This window comes from Agelaius tricolor, unplaced genomic scaffold (genome assembly GCF_023055355.1).
Source record: "Agelaius tricolor isolate 1412-34295 unplaced genomic scaffold, bAgeTri1.0.p SCAF_7, whole genome shotgun sequence".
NCBI lineage: Eukaryota > Metazoa > Chordata > Aves > Passeriformes > Icteridae > Agelaius > Agelaius tricolor.
In genome coordinates, this window is record NW_027269267.1 from 2,181,327 (window position 1) to 2,199,122 (window position 17,796).

The 17,796-nt window shown below is 44.7% G+C and overlaps 2 protein-coding genes across 2 annotated transcripts in view; both read left to right on the forward strand.

Moving 5' to 3' along the window:
• DOP1B (DOP1 leucine zipper like protein B) overlaps nucleotides 1-17,796 on the forward strand; it is a 121,820-nt gene that overhangs the window by 100,536 nt on the left and 3,488 nt on the right. The gene's annotated exons all lie outside the window — the stretch shown is intronic.
• On the forward strand, nucleotides 2,837-17,262 carry CHAF1B (chromatin assembly factor 1 subunit B). The gene is made up of 14 exons (XM_071430131.1): nucleotides 2,837-2,921; nucleotides 3,390-3,520; nucleotides 4,892-5,024; nucleotides 5,147-5,264; nucleotides 5,674-5,777; nucleotides 6,595-6,691; nucleotides 8,623-8,707; nucleotides 9,726-9,819; nucleotides 10,849-10,918; nucleotides 11,014-11,105; nucleotides 12,820-12,982; nucleotides 13,204-13,824; nucleotides 14,549-14,640; nucleotides 15,137-17,262. The coding sequence occupies exons 2-14, from the start codon at nucleotides 3,395-3,397 to the stop codon at nucleotides 15,256-15,258; spliced, it is 1,917 nt and encodes a 638-aa protein (XP_071286232.1). The 5' UTR covers nucleotides 2,837-2,921; nucleotides 3,390-3,394; the 3' UTR covers nucleotides 15,259-17,262.

Sequence of the window (17,796 nt, forward strand, 5' to 3'; positions counted from 1 at the left end):
AGCTGAATTTCAGAGAGCTGAATTTCCAGAATCCAGCTGAAATTTCCAAAATCAAATTTGGAAATTTTCAAATTTCCAAATTCAGCTGAATTCCAGAGCTGAAATTCCAGAATTTCAGGAAGTTCTGCTGTTGATTCATGGATGAGCTTCCTTGCCTTCAGAAATTCACCGAGCACGTGGACTTGCACCATCCTAAGGCAGTTCCTACTGCTGTGGAACTCCTCAGGACTTTGGTAAAAATAATTTTTAAAATCCCCTATTCCATACACATCCTTCTCCCTCAGCTGGAAAGAGATGGAGAAGGACGGGGTTGGTTTGTGGCTCAGGGTTTGGGGGTCCCTGGGGAGTGGGGTTAACATTGATGGAGATGGATGAGGAGGGCACTGGATCTGTCATGACTTAACTCAATAAATGGTCTCAAACACTGCCAAAGGAGGGAGTTCCCTCAGGATAACTCACCTGAGGCAAACAGGAAGGGGAAAGGTTTGGAATGAGCACAGCACAGGAGATTCCAGTGTGCAAACAGTGGCAAAAGTGCAGATACAACACCAGGAGGGTGCCAGGCTTGGTGAGGCTGATCCGGGTGAGCTGTTTGGGCAAAAATTCCCACCGTGGCAAACCGGGGGAGAAGGAAGGAGCAGCTTCCACACAGGCCATCCCAAGCTGTGGAGGAAAGAGCAGCCAGAGCCAGGCCTCAGCCCTCTGTGGGGACAGACTGGGGAGCACAAGGGACATGGGGCCACAGCCCCACAGCCCATCCTGGGCTTCTCCTGCAGCCCAACACTCCTGACTCAAGGTGTTACTGCTGTGAAAAATGCATATTTTATGATTGGCTTTTTGCAAATATTAAAATATTAAAAATTAAAAATATTAAATGATTATTATATGTGTTGTGTTAGAAATTAATGCTGTATTAATTCTCTTAAGTAGTGTGTAAAATACAGTTTTAGGTTATTAAAAAATGTTAAAATAGAAACCATGCTATGTAGGACACGTTTTTAAAGAAAGGACTCACACCAGATAGCAGCCACAGGACACCTGAATCTGTCAGAAAAAGAGAATTTATTGCCCCATTATCAGAAGAAACTAATTTCTTCCTGCCTCGAAGGCGTTGTCAGGATTCAGAGGAAGAAGCTGACTCTGCCCAGAATCCTGTGTTTGAATGGAATTTATGCATCATGGATGAGGTGTATGAATGTGCAACAGGCTGTTGTTTTTAAGGGTTAATCCTTTGTTAACGTGGGTCCTTTTCTGGTCTTATTTTGCCCAGAAAAGGTACCTGGATGTCCGTAACTCTTTGTTTCTATTGTCTCATATTGTCCTAATCCAAATTGTCCCAATTCTTATTACTCTAATAGTGCTATTTTTATAACCATTTTATCACTATTAAATTTTTAAAATTTTAAAAACAAGTGATTGGTGTTTTTCACACTGTCCTTGTCCCCCATGAGGGTGGCACAGGAGGGCACAGCCCCTGTGTCCCCAAGCCAGGAGGCTCCTGCCATGGAGCCACCAGAGCACCAGGCTGGGAAGGATCTGAGCATTGTGTTGGGCCCTGGCACAATGTGGAGCCACAGCAGCCCTTGGGCTGTGCCAAGGAGAAGACTCCAGAGAGTAGGGGGACAATGACAGTGAGCTGTGCCACAGGGATGACAACAAAGAGTTCTCCCATGGGAATAGAAAGGCGGAGAGAATTGGGATTGTTCAGCCTGGAGAAGAGAAGCTTTGGGGAGATCTCAGTGTGGCCTTCCAGGACCTGAAGGGAGGTGACAAGAAAGAGACAATTTTCAAAGGATGGAGTGCCAGGACAAGGAGAAATCGCTTCAAACTAAGAGATGGTTTCGTTTGAATATTAGGATGAAATTGTCCCCTGGAGGGGCTGGGATGGAATTCCCAGAGCAGCTGGGGCTGCCCCTGGATCCCTGGCAGTGCCCAAGGCCAGGCTGGGCACTGGGGCTGGAGCAGCCTGGGACAGTGGGAGGTGTCCCTGCCATGGCAGGGGTGGCACTGGGTGGCACTTTAAGATCCCTTCCAACCCCAACCATTCCATAATTCTGTGATGTAGAATTAATTTTCCTTCATCATCTCCTGCTCCCTCCCCTGCTGTGTGAGGCCCAGTGGGATCTGGGAGCTCTCAGAGCCCTATTTTGGGCTTCAACCTCCCCTGCCCAGAGGCTCTTCTTCCATTGGGCAAGAAGTGAAAGCAGAAGCCGTTTTCTCACAATGTAACTTGTCATTATTATTATGTTTTTCAGGCAAAAGGTTTGCATTTGAAACAGGGAAGTTCGGGGACATTACCCATTAGGACTTTTATATATTTACACCGGTCAAGCACAGCAATGCCTATGAAATTAAAACAAAACAAAACAAAACAAACACTCTTTTGAGGAGGTGCAAGCATTGGGCTTTTTTCATGTTCCATGATTCTGTGATGTAGAATTAATTTTCCTTCCTGGTCTCCTGCTCCCTCCCCTGCTGTGTGAGGCCCTGTGGGGTCTGGGAGCTCTCAGAGCCCCATTTTGGGCTTCAACCTCCCCTGCCCAGAGGCTCTTCTTCCATTGGGCAAGAAGTGAAAGCAGAAGCCGTTTTCTCACAATGTAACTTGTCATTATTATTATGTTTTTCAGGCAAAAGGTTTGCATTTGAAACAGGGAAGTTCGAAGACACGTTACCCATTAAGACTTTTATATATTTACACCGGTCAAGCACAGCAATGCCTATGAAATGAAAATATCAAAACAAAACAAAACAAACACTCTTTTGAGCAGTGCAAGCACTGGGCTTTTTTCATTTTAGATTTATCCCGATGTATTTGCGGTTTTTTCGCCCCCGGCAGCTCCTGAGGCGGCGCGCGGGGCGGGCGCGCGCATGCGCGGGGCGGGCGCAGGCGGGAGCGCGCGGGAGCCGCGGGCGGGCCGCAGGTGAGGGCAGTGGGGGGGACCCGAGCCGGGGGAGCCGCACCGGGATTTGGGGTTCTGAGGCTCTGGGGAGTAGGATTGGTGATCCCTGGGGTCTGGAGAGCGGGACTGGGGATCCCCGCGGCTCCGGGAGCGGCCGGCGGCGCCTCTGCCCTTCCCCAGCCCGCGCCGGGCCGCCCGTGCTCCCTCCTTGTTTGGATTCCGGGCAGGGTTGTTACCCCCAAAAAAAGTTTTTCTCTCAAGCCTTAAACCGATGCACAGGGCTTGATACCGCCCTCTTGCAACCCCTAAACAAGAACTTTAGCCATGATAATCACAACTTTTAGAAACAGCCTTCCTCAAAGCATCCTGTCAATGGACTGCGGTGCAGTTCCAGGCTCTGCCAGCGGTGCCTGGGAAATGCGCACAAAGTTTGGCCTCCAGAGCCATAAGGAACAAGAATTGATGCGGGGTTTGTTCTGTTTTCTCCAGGAAACATGAAGGTCATCACCTGTGAAATCGTGTGGCATAATAAGGAGCCAGTTTACAGCTTGGATTTCCAGCATGGAGCGGATGGGAGGATCAATCGCCTGGCCTCGGCAGGGGTGGACACAACCGTGAGGGTGAGCTGAACCGGGGCTGGAGTGTGCGGGGTGTGGGGGCTGTTAGCCAAAACACTGGGATGGTTTCATTATCAAAATGTCGGGTTGGTTTCATTATCCAAAATACTGGGTTATTGGGAGGTACATGCCAAGGGGAGTGGATCGTTTCAGGAAAGAGTGTAAGATTGTATATAGAATTATAGGTTGGGGTTGGAAGGGGACTTAAAGCTCATCCAGTGCCACCCCTGCCATGGCCAGGGACACCTCCCACTGTCCCAGGCTGCTCCAAGCCCCAATGTCCAGCCTGGCCTTGGGCACTGCCAGGGATCCAAGGGCAGCCACAGCTGCTCTGGGAATTCCATCCCAGCTCCTCCCCACCCTTCCAGGGAACAGTTTCATCCTAATATTCAATCTCAACCTACTCTCTTAGTATGAAGCCACTCCCCCTTGTCATTACATACTCTGGTAAATAGTCTCTGTAGTAGTTTATTCCAGTTGTCTCAGGTAAAACTTTTTCCTTCCTCACTGGCAAATTCTTCCCTGATGGTGCATATGTTTCAGGGATTTTTTTAATATCTATTTTAGGGCTAAAAAAATGTCATTTTTCTTTCACATAAAATATGCTCCCTGACAGGAGGGTGGAGTGAGGTGGGGTCAGGCTCTTCTGCCATGTCCCAATGATTCGTGGTCACCAGAAACTGATGCCTTGTGCAGGCTGCCCTAGAGCAGAGTCTGGACAGAGCTAAAGAATAAAGCAGGGATTTATTCAAAGGCCTCCATGGATGCACCTTGGGCAGCACCAGAGCCCAGCCAGGGCTGCACCCAAGATGAACCAAAATGGCCCCAAAATGCACGGCCGGGCACGGGCTCTGTCCCTGGGATCAGTTCTGCTCCATTTGCACCTTGCAGTTCATTGTCCCATCCCAGCTTCAGCCCCTGCAGTCCCACCCTGCTTGTTTTTCTCTCTCCAGCCCACGGGGTTTGTGCTCTGGGGCTGAGATTTGGATCATTTGTCCTTGGTGCCCAGCTGGAGCAGGAATTGTTTTGTCTCCCTGCTCTGTGCACAGAGCTCACCATCCCAGAATGTGAACCCAGACCCACACACTAAAGCAGCACAGAACCTGAAAAATAGAAAAGCTCAAACCTGAGGCATCACCAAGGGAAGGGAGGAGAGGAAATGGCCTCAAATTGCATCAGAGGGAGGTTCAGATTGGAGATTTGAAAATAAATCGGAGTGGCAGAGTGGTCAGGCCTTGGGCTGAGCTGCCCAGGGGGGTTTGGAGTCACTGGAATTGTCCCAGAGCAGTCTGGATGTGGCCCTTGGGGACAGGGATTGGGGTGATGCTGGTGGCCCTTCCCACCCTGATGATCCTGTGCCCCTCTCCTAAGCAGATCTGGAAGGTGGAGAAGGGCCCGGATGGCAAAGCCATCGTGGAGTTCCTGTCCAACCTGGCGCGCCACACCAAGGCCGTCAACGTCGTGCGCTTCTCTCCCAGCGGGGACATCCTGGCCTCAGGAGGGGATGGTGAGAGCTGCTTCTCCTCTGCCTCATTCAGCAGAATTTTGAACTTAAACTAAATGAAATCCAGCTGAATGAACAAGAGGGACAAAGGGAAATTGAGCAGCTTGCTCTGGTTCCTTCTGCAGATGCTGTCATTTTGCTGTGGAAGCTGAATGACAGCAAAGAGCTGGAGCCGTTGGTGTTTCAGGATGATGATGAAGCTCAGCTGAACAAGGAGAACTGGGCAGTCATTAAAACTTTGAGGTAAATTTATTGTTTGGTCAGTTTGTTTTTCTTTTCAGTGGTTTTGTTTTCTCAGTGGTTTCTAACATGTGGTGCACTTCTCAGTTTGTGTAGAATTCTAGCACTGTCTACAATTTGTTTGCTCTGATATGAATCCTTTTAACTCCCTGTTAATGAGACTCAGAAAAAGGAGGGAGAGGGACATTTTGAATAATCAGGTGGTGACAGGACAAAGAGCAATGGTTTTAAGCTGAAGCAGCAGTTCTTGGCAGCTGAGGTTGTTGTGAGAGGAATGCAGAAGTGCTTGAAGCACCAGCAGGAGTTTTTATTTGCCTCTTGCTATTTTTTTTTAACCTAAAAATTCATAAAACTCATATTCACACATAGCTTTTAATTTTCAAATTAATAATTGTTTTTTCCTGCCTTCCAGAGGCCACTTGGAAGATGTGTATGATATTTGTTGGACCTCAGATGGAAATTACATGGCATCTGCTTCTGTGGATAACACAGCAATCATGTGGGATGTCAATAAAGGTAAATGCTGCAGTTATCTCATGGAATTCCAGATCTGCTGGAAGAGGCTTGTGGCATTTCCCCCCCAAAAAATGGGAAACATCTTTTTGATGATTGTTTTCCTGTGTGATTTTCTGTGTGTGTGAGGGCCCTCAATAAATAGATATAAAATATTCTCAATTTACACCTGAGGAATCTGATCACCTTGGAGTATTCAGGAAATAACTTCACACATTTTTTACCCCCACAAAACTCTTGCACAAACTTCTTACTTCACTTTTTGGTGTTGTGCAGCATGGCCTGAGCTCTGTTTGTGTCTTTCCTTTTGAAAATCTATTTATTTTCTTTGAAACTTGGCAGCTTCTGGTATTTCTTTGCAAGAAAGCAACACTTAAATAATATAAAAAAATTCCACCTGTGCCAGTATTCAACAAAGTATTTCTAAAACTCCCTGTAACTTTCTCTCATCAATATTTTGGCTCTGAGAACTTCTCTTGTGGAACATCAGTGGGGTCAGAGAGCCCCTGCCTTTGCTTATCTGAGTCATAATATTAATCTAATAGTAATTCTAATTAATTGTTAAGTTTGTAGTGAACAAACCCTAAATAATGATCTAATATTAATTCTAATTAATTATCAGATTTGTAGTGAACAAACCTTTAACTGGCACTTTAAAAGCAACTTTTGCTGATAATCTTTTCAGCCACCATCCAATGGACACTTGTATGTTTAAAAAATTATTTCCCTACATTTTGAAGCATTTCTTTGTCTTGTTTGATGTCTGAAATGTTTGGAAACACGTTGGAATTTATGATCTGAAAGCTGTTTGTAATTTCAGGACAGAAAGTTTCAATATTTAATGAGCACAAGAGTTATGTCCAAGGAGTAACCTGGGATCCTCTGGGCCAGTATATTGCAACCCTGAGTTGTGACAGGTGAGCTGTTGGTCTCAGTGGTTTTCCTGAATACTCCTTTTTCCAGGAGGATGAATTGAAAGGAAGTATGCCAGATAAACATGAGGTTTTGCTTTATTCACTTTGTTGTGTAAGCAGGCTGATGTGAAAGTAAAATGATATTATAGTTAATTTTTTGGCTTGTGCTCAATGATTCCTGCAGTCTCTCTTAGCAGCAAATAAACTTCTGTAGGAGTCTTCCTTTAGGAAGACTTAATTCCTTTAATTCCTTTAGGAATTAAATTTTTATGTTATTGATCATTATTGGTACTCTTCAGAGAGTGCTGCATGGTTGTGTTAATGAGCTGATAAATTCATCCTTGGGGATGGAGCAGCCTGGGACAGTGCAAGGTTAAAAGGAATTAAAAGGAAGTATGCCAGATAAACATGAGATTTTGTTTTATTCACTTTGTTGTGTAAGCAGGCTGATGTGAAAGTAAAATGATATTTTAGTTAATTTTTTGGCTTGTGCTCAATGATTCCTGCAGTCTCTCTTAGCAGCACATAAACTTTTGTAGGGGTCTTGCTTTAGGAATTAAGTTTTTATGTTATTGATCATTATTGGTACTCTTCAGAGAGTGCTGCATGGTTGTGTTCATGAGCTGATAAATTCATCCTTGGGGATGGAGAGCCTGGGACAGTGCAAGGTCCCTGCTCGAGGCAGGGTTGGAGTTCAATGATCTTTAAGGTCTCTTCCAGCCCAGAGCATTCCATGATGGTAGAACTGATGGAGATGTAGTTAATTGTTTTTAAGGTGAGTTCCACCCTTGAGGAGCCCACAGTGCAGGTAGGAACTGCCTGGCAGTTCCCTGTTTCCTAATTTCCTTGTTCCTCCATAAATCCAAATGCTGGGACCTGCCAAACCTTGTGGAGGGGTTGCCAAGCATTGTGAGGGGTTCATTGATTCTTTGGTCATTAACACACATCCATCCCTCTGGTGGTGTCTCGTGAGGAGGATTTTACTTAATGGTCAACTGGTGCTCCAGGTTTATATTTTTATATTTTGAGCTGCTGACTGAGAAGGGAGATCCTGGGGCATTTTTGGGAAACTTGGGGTGAAAGGAAGCTGTTCATAGGAAAGGCTGGGAGAGCTGGGATTGTTCACCTGCACAGGAGAAGCTTTGGGATGACCTCAGGGTGGCCTTGCAGGGCCTGAAGGAGCCCCAGGAAAGCTGGAGAGAGACAATTTCACAGAATTCCCAGAATCCCAGAATCCCTGGGTTGGAAGAGACCTTCAAGACCATCGAGTCCAGCCCAGCCCCAGCCCCTCAACTGAACCCTGGCACCCAGTGCCACATCCAGGCTTTGTTAAACACACCCAGGCATGGGGACTCCACCACCTCCCCGGGCAGCCATTCCAGAACTTTCTCACCCTTGCTGGAAAAACCTTTTCCCTGCTCTCCAGCCTGGATTTCCCTTGGTGCAGCTGGAGGCTGTGTGCTCTGGTTGTGTCAGTGCTGCTGGAGAAAGAGCCCAGGGCCAGCTGAGCCCAGGCCCCTTTCAGGAGCTGTGCAGAGTGAGGAGGGCAGCCCTGAGTCTCCTTTGCTCCAGGCTGAGCACCCCCAGCTCCCTCAGGGCTTCCTCACAGGGTTGAAGGACAGGACACAGGGATGCAGGGACAGGACACAGGGATGCAGGGACAGGACCCAGGGAATGGCTGCCAGTGCCAGAGGGCAGGGCTGGGTGGGATCTTGGCAATGAGGAATTGTTCCCTGGCAGGGTGGGCAGGGCTGGCATGGAATTCCATCCCTGGATCCCTGGCAGTGCCCAAGGCCAGGTTGGACACTGGGGCTGGAGCAGCCTGGGGCAGTGGGAGGTGTCCCTGCCATGGCAGCAATGGCTGATTTTTCCTGTCCCTCCCAACCCCATGCACTCCATCATTCCCTGCTGGCTGACTCTGCTCTCCCACACAGGGTCCTGCGAGTTTACAGCACCCAGACCAAGCGAGTGGCCTTCAATGTCACCAAGATGCCATCGGGGTCAGGAGCTGAAGGAGAGGTACCTGCTTCTGCTGGGGCTGCAAATTCTGCTGGGGGCTCTTTGATCTAAACTTCCTGTTCCATGAAACCCAAAGATCCAATATTTTCCATTCAAACAATTCCTATGTTGTAGAATCATCAAGGTTGCAAGAAACCTTCACACTCATCCACTCCCACCATCATCACCCCGAAACTACATCCCCAAAATTTTTTGCTGATGAAAGCAGTAAGATAATCCTTTAGTTGTAAAAATTAAAAATAGTGTGGAGAAAACAGTTCTTAACAGGGAAAACTTCAAACATACCTGGCAGTAGCCTGGAGTTTATGAATGGATGTGAATAATAATAGTAATAATATTTTAAAGTTAATAGTAATAATATTTTAAAGTTAATAGTAATAATATTTTAAAGTTAATAGTAATAATATTTTAAAGTTAACAGCCAGGAATTTTCCAGAAGGTAATTAGATTGTGAAGAAAAATATGAATTAGGGATTATTTAGGAAACTCTAACCCTAAGAGGGAAAACAAAGAGCTTTTGTTTCCTCCCAAACAGCTTTAAGTGATAGTAAAATAACACCTCCAGGCTGGCTGTAACTTTCTTAATTCCTTCTATTCATTCCTTTTCTTTTTGGGGGAAAGCACTGGTAAGAGTTTTATGGACACTGAAGAACAGGCCTGAGAGCAGGCACTTTGCCATGGGAGAAGTTTTCTTTCAACCTCTAATCCTGGGGTTAGCACGAGATGCCTGAGCAGCACTGGGTGTTAAACAATGTTGTTCTCCAGGTTATGACTGTTTTTTGATGGCTGCTTTAAGGTGACAGCTCTGGGAGTGTTTTGCTTTGCAGCTCAAGAGGGATCAAGGATTATTTTTCTTAGCTGTGAAGAATTTATAGAGAGCTTGATGGAGCCATGGCTTCTTAAAGCTTTTATTTGAAAAGTTCCATCAGGCTGGAGTGTCCCAGTGGATGTTTTGTGTCCCAGGGATGGCAGTTGCACATTCCTGGCCTTTTCCACAGTCCTGATTTCTGTGTTGCAGGCCAGGAGCTTTCGGATGTTTCACGACGACAGCTTGAAGTCGTTTTTCCGCAGGCTCAGCTTCACTCCTGATGGCTCCTATCTGCTCACTCCAGGTGTGGGGACATCTCCTGGCACTTGGGTTGTGTCACTGAGCTTGGAAAACATTCCCAAGGTCATGGAATCCAAGCTGTCACCCATCCCCACCTTGTCCCCAGCCCAGAGCACTCAGTGCCACCTGCAGGGGACACCTGCAGGGCTGGGCACTGCAAAGCTCCCTGGGCAGCCCCTGCCAAGGCCTGAGCTCCCTTGCCATGGGCAAATTGCTGCTGCTGTCCAAGCTGAGCCTGCCCTGGCCCAGCCTGAGGCCGTTCCCTCTGCTCCTGTCCCTGTGCCCTGGGAGCAGAGCCCGACCCCCCCGGCTGTGCCCTCCTGGCAGGGACTTGTGCAGAGCCACAAGGGCCCCCTGAGCTGAAATGGCTCCCAACCCAAAGCATTCCCTAAGAACCTAAGCTTTCTCCAGGCTGAGCCCCTTTCCCAGCTCCCTCAATCTGTTATATCCTAATTTGAACGTTCCTTAATATTTCCTGCATCTCAGTGATGCTGATTTATCCTAATTAAGCCATTCCTCATTTTCCTTATTGAAGAAAATAAAAATTCCACAATATTCTCCATCAGCAATCCACAACATCAACTTTCTCCTGTGATAAAAGTGCTATTTATGGCATTTTGCTGGATAAATTGCAACACCAGAAGTCTTAAGATAGAAATGAAGGATAATGAGTGGGGTTTTTTTTGATTTTGTCCTTCCCTCAGAACATTCTGCATTCAGAGTAAAAACAGCCCAGCAAGGAGGGATCAGTGTGTGCCTGTCCAAACCCTGCTTTTATTGATGTCTGGCAACATCAAAAAGCAGCTTTGAAGAGGGAAGTGTATAAGGGAAAACAAAACCAGCACTAAATAAATATTTGGGATGCCTTTTTAAGTTGTATTCAGCTTTTGCCCAACTGACAAGCCTAATTCCTGGGAATTAGAATATTTCTGGAGAGGCCTAATTGCCAGGAACTGGAATGTTTGTGGACACAAGGTGTGTGCTCAGGAGCTCTCTGAGGTGATGAGTAATGCTGGAATCTTTGTTTTTGCAGCTGGCTGCGTGGAATCAGGAGAGAACGTTACAAACACCACCTATGTTTTCTCCAGAAACAATCTTAAAAGGTAGGGGTTTAGTGAGATAAAAATCTGTTTGGATTGAAAAATAAACATTTCCAATAGTGCAAATGTGTTTTCTGAACTCCTGGCTCTCTCTGAAGGCCCGTGGGTCACCTGCCCTGTCCTGGCAAGGGCACTCTGGCTGTTCGCTGCTGCCCTGTGTACTTTGAGCTGAGAGGAGCCTCTGCTGAAGGTATGGTGAGTGGGATTGGGAAGGCAGCTGGGTGCTCAGGAAGGCAGGAGCCTCCCTGAAATACAACATGCAAATTGTTACAGTCTGAATGATTATAACTTTGAAATGAAGGGACTCTCAGGCAAGGGTATGGGAGTAGGAATAACAGCTCTTTACTGGGAAAATTAAAAATACAAATGCAGTAGTACAAACAAACAAAAAAAAACCACTGACAAAGTCAGAATAGGAGGTGTCCCCCTGTGTGTCAGGGGGTGGCACAGCCCCATCCCATGGGGGCTCAGCCCTCCTGCAGTGCCAGCTGTGGCTCTGCTGGAGCAGGGATCCTGCACAAGGGGGGAGTTTTCCTCTGCAGCTCCAGGGCTGCTGCAGATGGGCCTGGGCTCCCTCTGGCCATGCAGGGCAGCAGAAGCTGCTCCTCTGGCAATGCACTGGGCAAAGGCTGCTGGGCTGTCCCAGCACCTCAGATTGGATCCAGGGAGGAATGCTTGGCTCCTCCCCTGGGCAATGCAGCATCTCCCCATGGGATGATGGGATTGGATCAGCCCTGCAGGGACACTCAGTGGCCATGGACAGCAGAGATCTCCTGCAGGGAGGATTGGCTGTGGGAGAGAGAAAGAAAAAACTGCCCCATGGACAGCAGAGAACTGCCCCAGCTCTGACAGATGGGAACAGAACACACAGCCCCATTTCCAACCTAAGACATATGGGAAGCTTCAGGGAGTGGGAACTTTCCCACTTCAGGGAGTGGGAACTCCCAGCAAATCTGGGAAAAGATGTGGCTGGACACTGTTTTATGCCCCAGCCTTTCAGCATTCATTCCTCTGAGACAGTGCTGAGAAGTTGCTTCCTGACTCTGAGGCCCTGAGTTCACCTCAAGTCCCTCATGAGTTGCTTTTGGTAGAGGGGATGAATGTTGTTCCTTGGCCTCTCAGGCTGCAGGAGCACTGTGAAATATTTTCCTTCAGCTGTTAACCATTTTGTGTTCAAAAGAAATAACCTGGTTTAGCACCAGAGGAGCAGTGCAGTGAAATAATTCCTGTTAGTCTCAACTGCCCACATCACAGAGAGTTGGAGGAGTTTGCCACAACCACTGGTGTTTATTCAAGGAAGCAGTGCTGGTGTTACTGGGCAGAGCAGGAATTCTGAGCTGGGGGCAGGATTATGTGAAGTTGCACAAGAATTTGTTTTGTATTTATTTAATCCAACTTTATTGTGGGTCCAGGAGTGTTTATATTTTAACAAGACTGGCATTACTCAGGTGGAAAGGCAGGGCTTGGCTCCTTTCTTTCAAGGTTAAATTTGTAGTATTCCTTACAGGATTTACCTGTTCTATTTCCATCATAATTTTAGATCCATGGTGTTGCAAAGCAAGGAGATGAGGGTCTGCAGTTCATCTCTGTAGCTCCTCTAAAGGGAGACTTTAATATTAAAGTTCTTATAAATATGCTGAAAAACTCCAGCTGGAAAACAGGGAAAAATTTACAAAACAAAACAGTAGCAATCCAGAGGGAGAAAGGCACCCTTTTGTTTTTCAACGAAGAAAATAAAAAGTAAATTTCAGACAACAGAAATGTTCAATTTTGCATTTTATGCAAGAGCTGTCTGCTCAGCGTTTACACTGATTGATGCTGTAATTTTATTTAAATTAATGCCTAAGTGCAATCACTACCTTGCAATAAATACAAGAGAATTCTCACTGTTCATTTCTTTGCAGATGAAATCAGTCCCAAATCCCCCCCTGCCCTGTTCAGCCTCCCCTATCGATTGGTGTTTGCTGTTGCCTCAGAAGATTCTGTGCTTTTTTATGACACTGAGCAGTCCTTCCCCTTTGGTTATGTCTCCAACATCCATTACCACACCCTGAGTGACATTTCATGGTAAGGAATTGTGTTCCTGAGGTTTATTGTCATGGGGAAATGTCCTTTTTCCATGTCCACCGTGAGCCCTGCCTCGGGTTTGTATTTCATTTGTGCCACACACGTGGTCACTCAGTGTCTGAGCAGCAATCCGTCCCTGTTTGCTCTGTAAATTAGAGAATTATTTTAATCAGTTGAAGTAAAATCTTGGCCTTTAATGGGAATAAATCAATCCCAAACAGGTCCAGTGATGGATCCTTCCTGGCCATTTCCTCCACGGACGGGTACTGCTCCTTCGTCACCTTCGAGGAGGATGAGCTGGGAGTGCCCCTCAAGGAAAAGCCCCAGATCCATGTCAGGACTCCTGGAGCAGCAGCAGACAAGAAAGCCAAGAAGAGCCAATCCCATAAAGTCATTTCTCCAGGTTCCAGGCTGCCAGAGGGGACCCCTCCCAGCAGGGATCCCCCAGTGCAACCCCAAACCCCCAGCACTGTTGGGAAGGAGCTGCCTTCCACCCCTGTGGGCATCAAAAGCACCCCAGTGCCATCCCCTTCCACCCCTGTGGGCATCAAAAGCACCCCAGTGCCATCCCCTTCCACCCCTGTGGGCATCAAAAGCACCCCAGTGCCATCCCCTTCCACCCCTGTGGGCATCAAAAGCACCCCAGTGCCATCCCCTTCCACCCCTGTGGGCATCAAAAGCACCCCAGTGCCATCCCCTTCCACCCCTGTGGGCATCAGAAGCACCCCAGGGCCATCCTCAGAGGAGAGGAGGAGCAGCCAGGCAGGCACCCAGAGCAGCAGAGGCCCCCAGCCCAGGAGGGTCACCCTCACCACTCTGCAGTCCTGTTTCAAAACACCCAGGTGAGATTTCTGCTGCCCCTTCCACTGGGAAATAAAAGGGCCAAGGCAATTTGTGCTTGTGCTGCATTTAAAGGCTGAGCTTTGCACACAAATTCCCAGCCCTGGCTCTGAGTGGGAGCTCTCTTGATGTGGGGTTTTTTTGTTGTGCTGCAAACGAGAGGTCAAAATGTCTCCTAAATGTGGAGCTTTTAGGTTTCTGCTTGAAATGTGAGGCAGCAAATTCACCTGAGCCTTCACAACAGAAAGTGTCTGTCTTGGCCAGGAGTTGGGCTTTGATCCTCTTGGATCTCTTCCAGTTCAGAATATTCTGTGATTCTGTCTTCAGCTCCAGTTTTGTGCACAAAAGTGGTACCTGAAGCCTTCAGCTGCCAGGAGCTGTTTAAAAACCCTTCTGCAAGTCTAGCCAGGCCCTTGGTGTGGAACATAAAACATGGATTAGGTGACTTCCTAAAAGATCTCATTTTTTAGAAATTGCCAATAATCCAGGTGTTGATTGTACTGGGGCTCTGAGCACCCTGCTCCAGTGGAAGGTGGCCCTGCCCATGGCAGGGCATTGGAAGTGGATAATGCTCCATTCAACTTGTAAAAAGAAGGGAAAATGTGCAGTAAAACACATCTGAATTACCTTTTCAGTTAAGTGATTCTGTATTAATTAAATCTTGAAGTGAAACACTCATGGAAGTGATGTCTGTAAAGCAGTTTAATTCTTTCTGCTCTTTTAAAGGAGAATAAACTTGATTTCCTTGAAGCCAGACACCCCAGCCTCTGCATATCCAGACCCAGCCCCTATCCCTCCTTCCTCAGAACAGGACCATGGTGAGTTTCTGTGGCTCTCAACACCAGCCAAGTCTCTTCCCAGGCAGATTTTTCTATTATAGATTTATATTGTAAAAAAATCCTCACTCTGATTACAATTTCTGAAGCTTCTCCTTAGTTTTGATGTGTGCTTTGAGAGATTGAGATTGTTTTGAGAGGTGCTTTGGGCAGTATTAAATGTGTTCTGCCTTGAGATTGTTTTGAGAGGTGCTTTGGGCAGTATGAAATGTGTTCTGCCTTGAGATTGTTTTGAGAGGTGCTTTGGGCAGTATGAAGTGTGTTCTCCCTGCTCTGGGGCAGCTGATGGTGACTGTCCCTACAGTTTTGTAGAACCAAGGATAAATTCATGGGGGTGATGTTCTCCAGCTTTTCAAAGACTTTTGTGGTTCCAGCTTATCCTTGTTGCAGGTGCTGGACACTCTCAGACCAGGGCTGGGTGGATTTTAAATCTGAATTTATTCATTTGAAATGATTTTCCTGTCTGATTTTTTTCCAGAGAAGCCATTGCCATCTGATGAGAGCCTCCCAGCTCCCCCAGCCCCAAAACGTGCCAGGACTGAGGATTTGTCCCTTCCTGCAGCTGCTGGAGACCAGAGCAGCTGTGAGTCCAACAAATAAAGGCTGAGCACACCCCTCCCAGCCTGAAGGCAAAGCTGCCATGTCTGAGTGCATTTCTTTTTGCAAAAATTCAATCCTCAATTCCCAGTCCAAGTTCCCTGGGCAGGTCTGATGCAGAACCATCAACATTTCTGTGAAGAAACTGCCAGGAGAAGATCCAGGTTTCAGGAATGGGGTTCTGCAGCAGGAGGAATAGTTGGGAAGTGACTTCAAGGAGAAGGAAATCAGGGAAATGTGGGGATTAAAAACCCAGCCAGTAAGATGTGAGTCTCCACCAGAGTCCCTAAATCATGTTTAGAAAGCATTCTACCTTTCAGGAACTGTCTGGCAAAAAGAATCAGATGCATTCATAAGATTTGATGTTGTTCAAGACCTAAAAAAAGAGGAAATGGTGTCATTCCAGCATTTTTGGTTATTTCTGGTGTAAAATGATGCTCCCCAGTAGCTGTGGGGTGGGGCTGACTCACTCTGAGCTCAGCACAAAGCTCAGGATTGGGATGTGGGAGCAGAAATGGGAAGATTTGACTGCAAGAAACAAGAAAGCAAAAGGAAGGAATTCTCTGAGGAGCTGCTGGAAGAATGAAACAGCAGAAAGTTCTTCTTGTTTAATTTCTGGACTCAAAAAAGAAATGCAGCTGTGAGATTTTCCTGAGGCAGCAGGATTTGAGTGTGTACATTGAAATTTCCCCTTTTTCCCCAACTCCCTTGGCCAATAAAACACAATCCAGTGGATGGGAAACTGCTACACCTAAAACTTCTTTTTAGCATTTAATACTTCATAAAAGCAGAAATAGAAATGTTCCAGAAGTGACTCACAAAAGTCTCACAGGGAGGAAATAGTAACAAACACCTCTGTCAGTCCTTCAGGCAAATGAATCCTGCCTCCAATTAAATTTCAACAATTAATGAGCAAAAGGGTGTAGGAAACTTGGTGGGATCTTGGTTTTCTCACTGTGATGAGGATGGATCTTCATTAGACTTAATTAAAGCTGAGTTTTCTTCTAGTGAAAATTACAAAGAGATCTTTCTTACATTTCTTGGATTTCAAGTGGAATTTGCAATTTTTCAGATGGGTTTCAAATAGAATTTGCAATTTTTTAGATTGATTTCAAGTGGATTTTGTCATTTTTCAGGTGGGTTTCAAATAGAATTTGCAGTTTTTTGGATGGGTTTCACAGAGAACTTACAATTTTTTGGATGAGTTTCAAATAGAATTTACAATTTTTTAGATGGGTTTCAAGTGGATTTTGTAATTTTTCAGATGGGTTTCAAATAGAATTTACATTTTTTAACCTGAGTTTCAAATAGAATGTGCAATTTTTATATGGGTTTCAACTGGACTTTGCAATTTTTCAGATGGGTTTCATTTTAAATAGAATTTGCACTTTTTACATGGGTTTCAAGTGGAATTTGCAATTTTTCAGACGGGTTTCAAATAGAATATGCAATTTTTCAGATTGGTTTAATTTCAAATAGAGTTTGCAAGTTTTCAGATGGCTTTCAAATGGATTTTACAGTTTTTCAGATGGGTTTCATTTCAAATAGAATTTGCAACTTTTCAGATGGGTTTTAAGTGGATTTTGCAATTTTTCAGATGAGTTTCAAATAGAATTTGCAATTTTTCAAATGAGTTTCAAATAGAATTTGCAACTTTTCAGATGGATTTAATTTCAAATAGAACTTGCAGTTTTTAGATGGGTTTCAAATAGAATTTGCCATTTTTTTAGGTAGGTCTCAAATACAATTTGCAATTTTTAGGTGGCTTTCAAGTGGATTTTGCAATTTTTCAGGTGGGTCTCAAATAGAATTTGCAATTTTTCTGATGGGTTTCATACAGATTTTGTAACTTTTTAGCTGGGTGAGGATTCATGATTGTCTTCTTCCTGAAAAGACTTTTTGCTGTGTAATAATGGTTCATTTTTAAACAGCCACACCTTGTGCTCCTGTGCTGTTGAATTTTAAATTTTTACCTTCCCAGCTGTCAATATTAATTTATCTTGTTAACATTTATATTATATAATATAAATATATTATTTATAATATATAATATAAATACTAACAAGATAAATTAATATCTTAAAATAATAATAATATCTTAAAATTAATAATCTTAAAATTAATATAAATAATATAATATATTTATTTAATAATTAACCACTGCTTTCTGGTCAAAATTTGTTTGATCCTTGCCCATGGATTCCAAACAGGCTCTGCATTTTGTCTGCACATTCCCTGTGTTTATATGAATTTTGTTATCAAATAAAGAAATAATAATATAATATAATATAATATAATATAATATAATATAATATAATATAATTTTATATATCTATATATTATTTTAATAATATATAAATATATTAATATAATAATCTTATAAATCTATATATTATTATATATTATATAATGTTATATAATATTATAATATAATAATATATTATAATATATAATATAATATTAATATATAATAATATATTCTAATATATTATAATATATAATATAATAATAATATATTCTATATTATATAATATATATAAT

Coding starts and splice junctions, on each gene's coding strand:
- CHAF1B (XM_071430131.1), top strand. CDS start 3,395: ATGAAGGTCATCACCTGTGAAATCGTGTGGCATAATAAGGAGCCAGTT. Junction 5,025..5,146: donor CCTGGCCTCAGGAGGGGATG/GTGAGAGCTGCT, acceptor TTCCTTCTGCAG/ATGCTGTCATTTTGCTGTGG. Junction 5,778..6,594: donor CATGTGGGATGTCAATAAAG/GTAAATGCTGCA, acceptor TTGTAATTTCAG/GACAGAAAGTTTCAATATTT.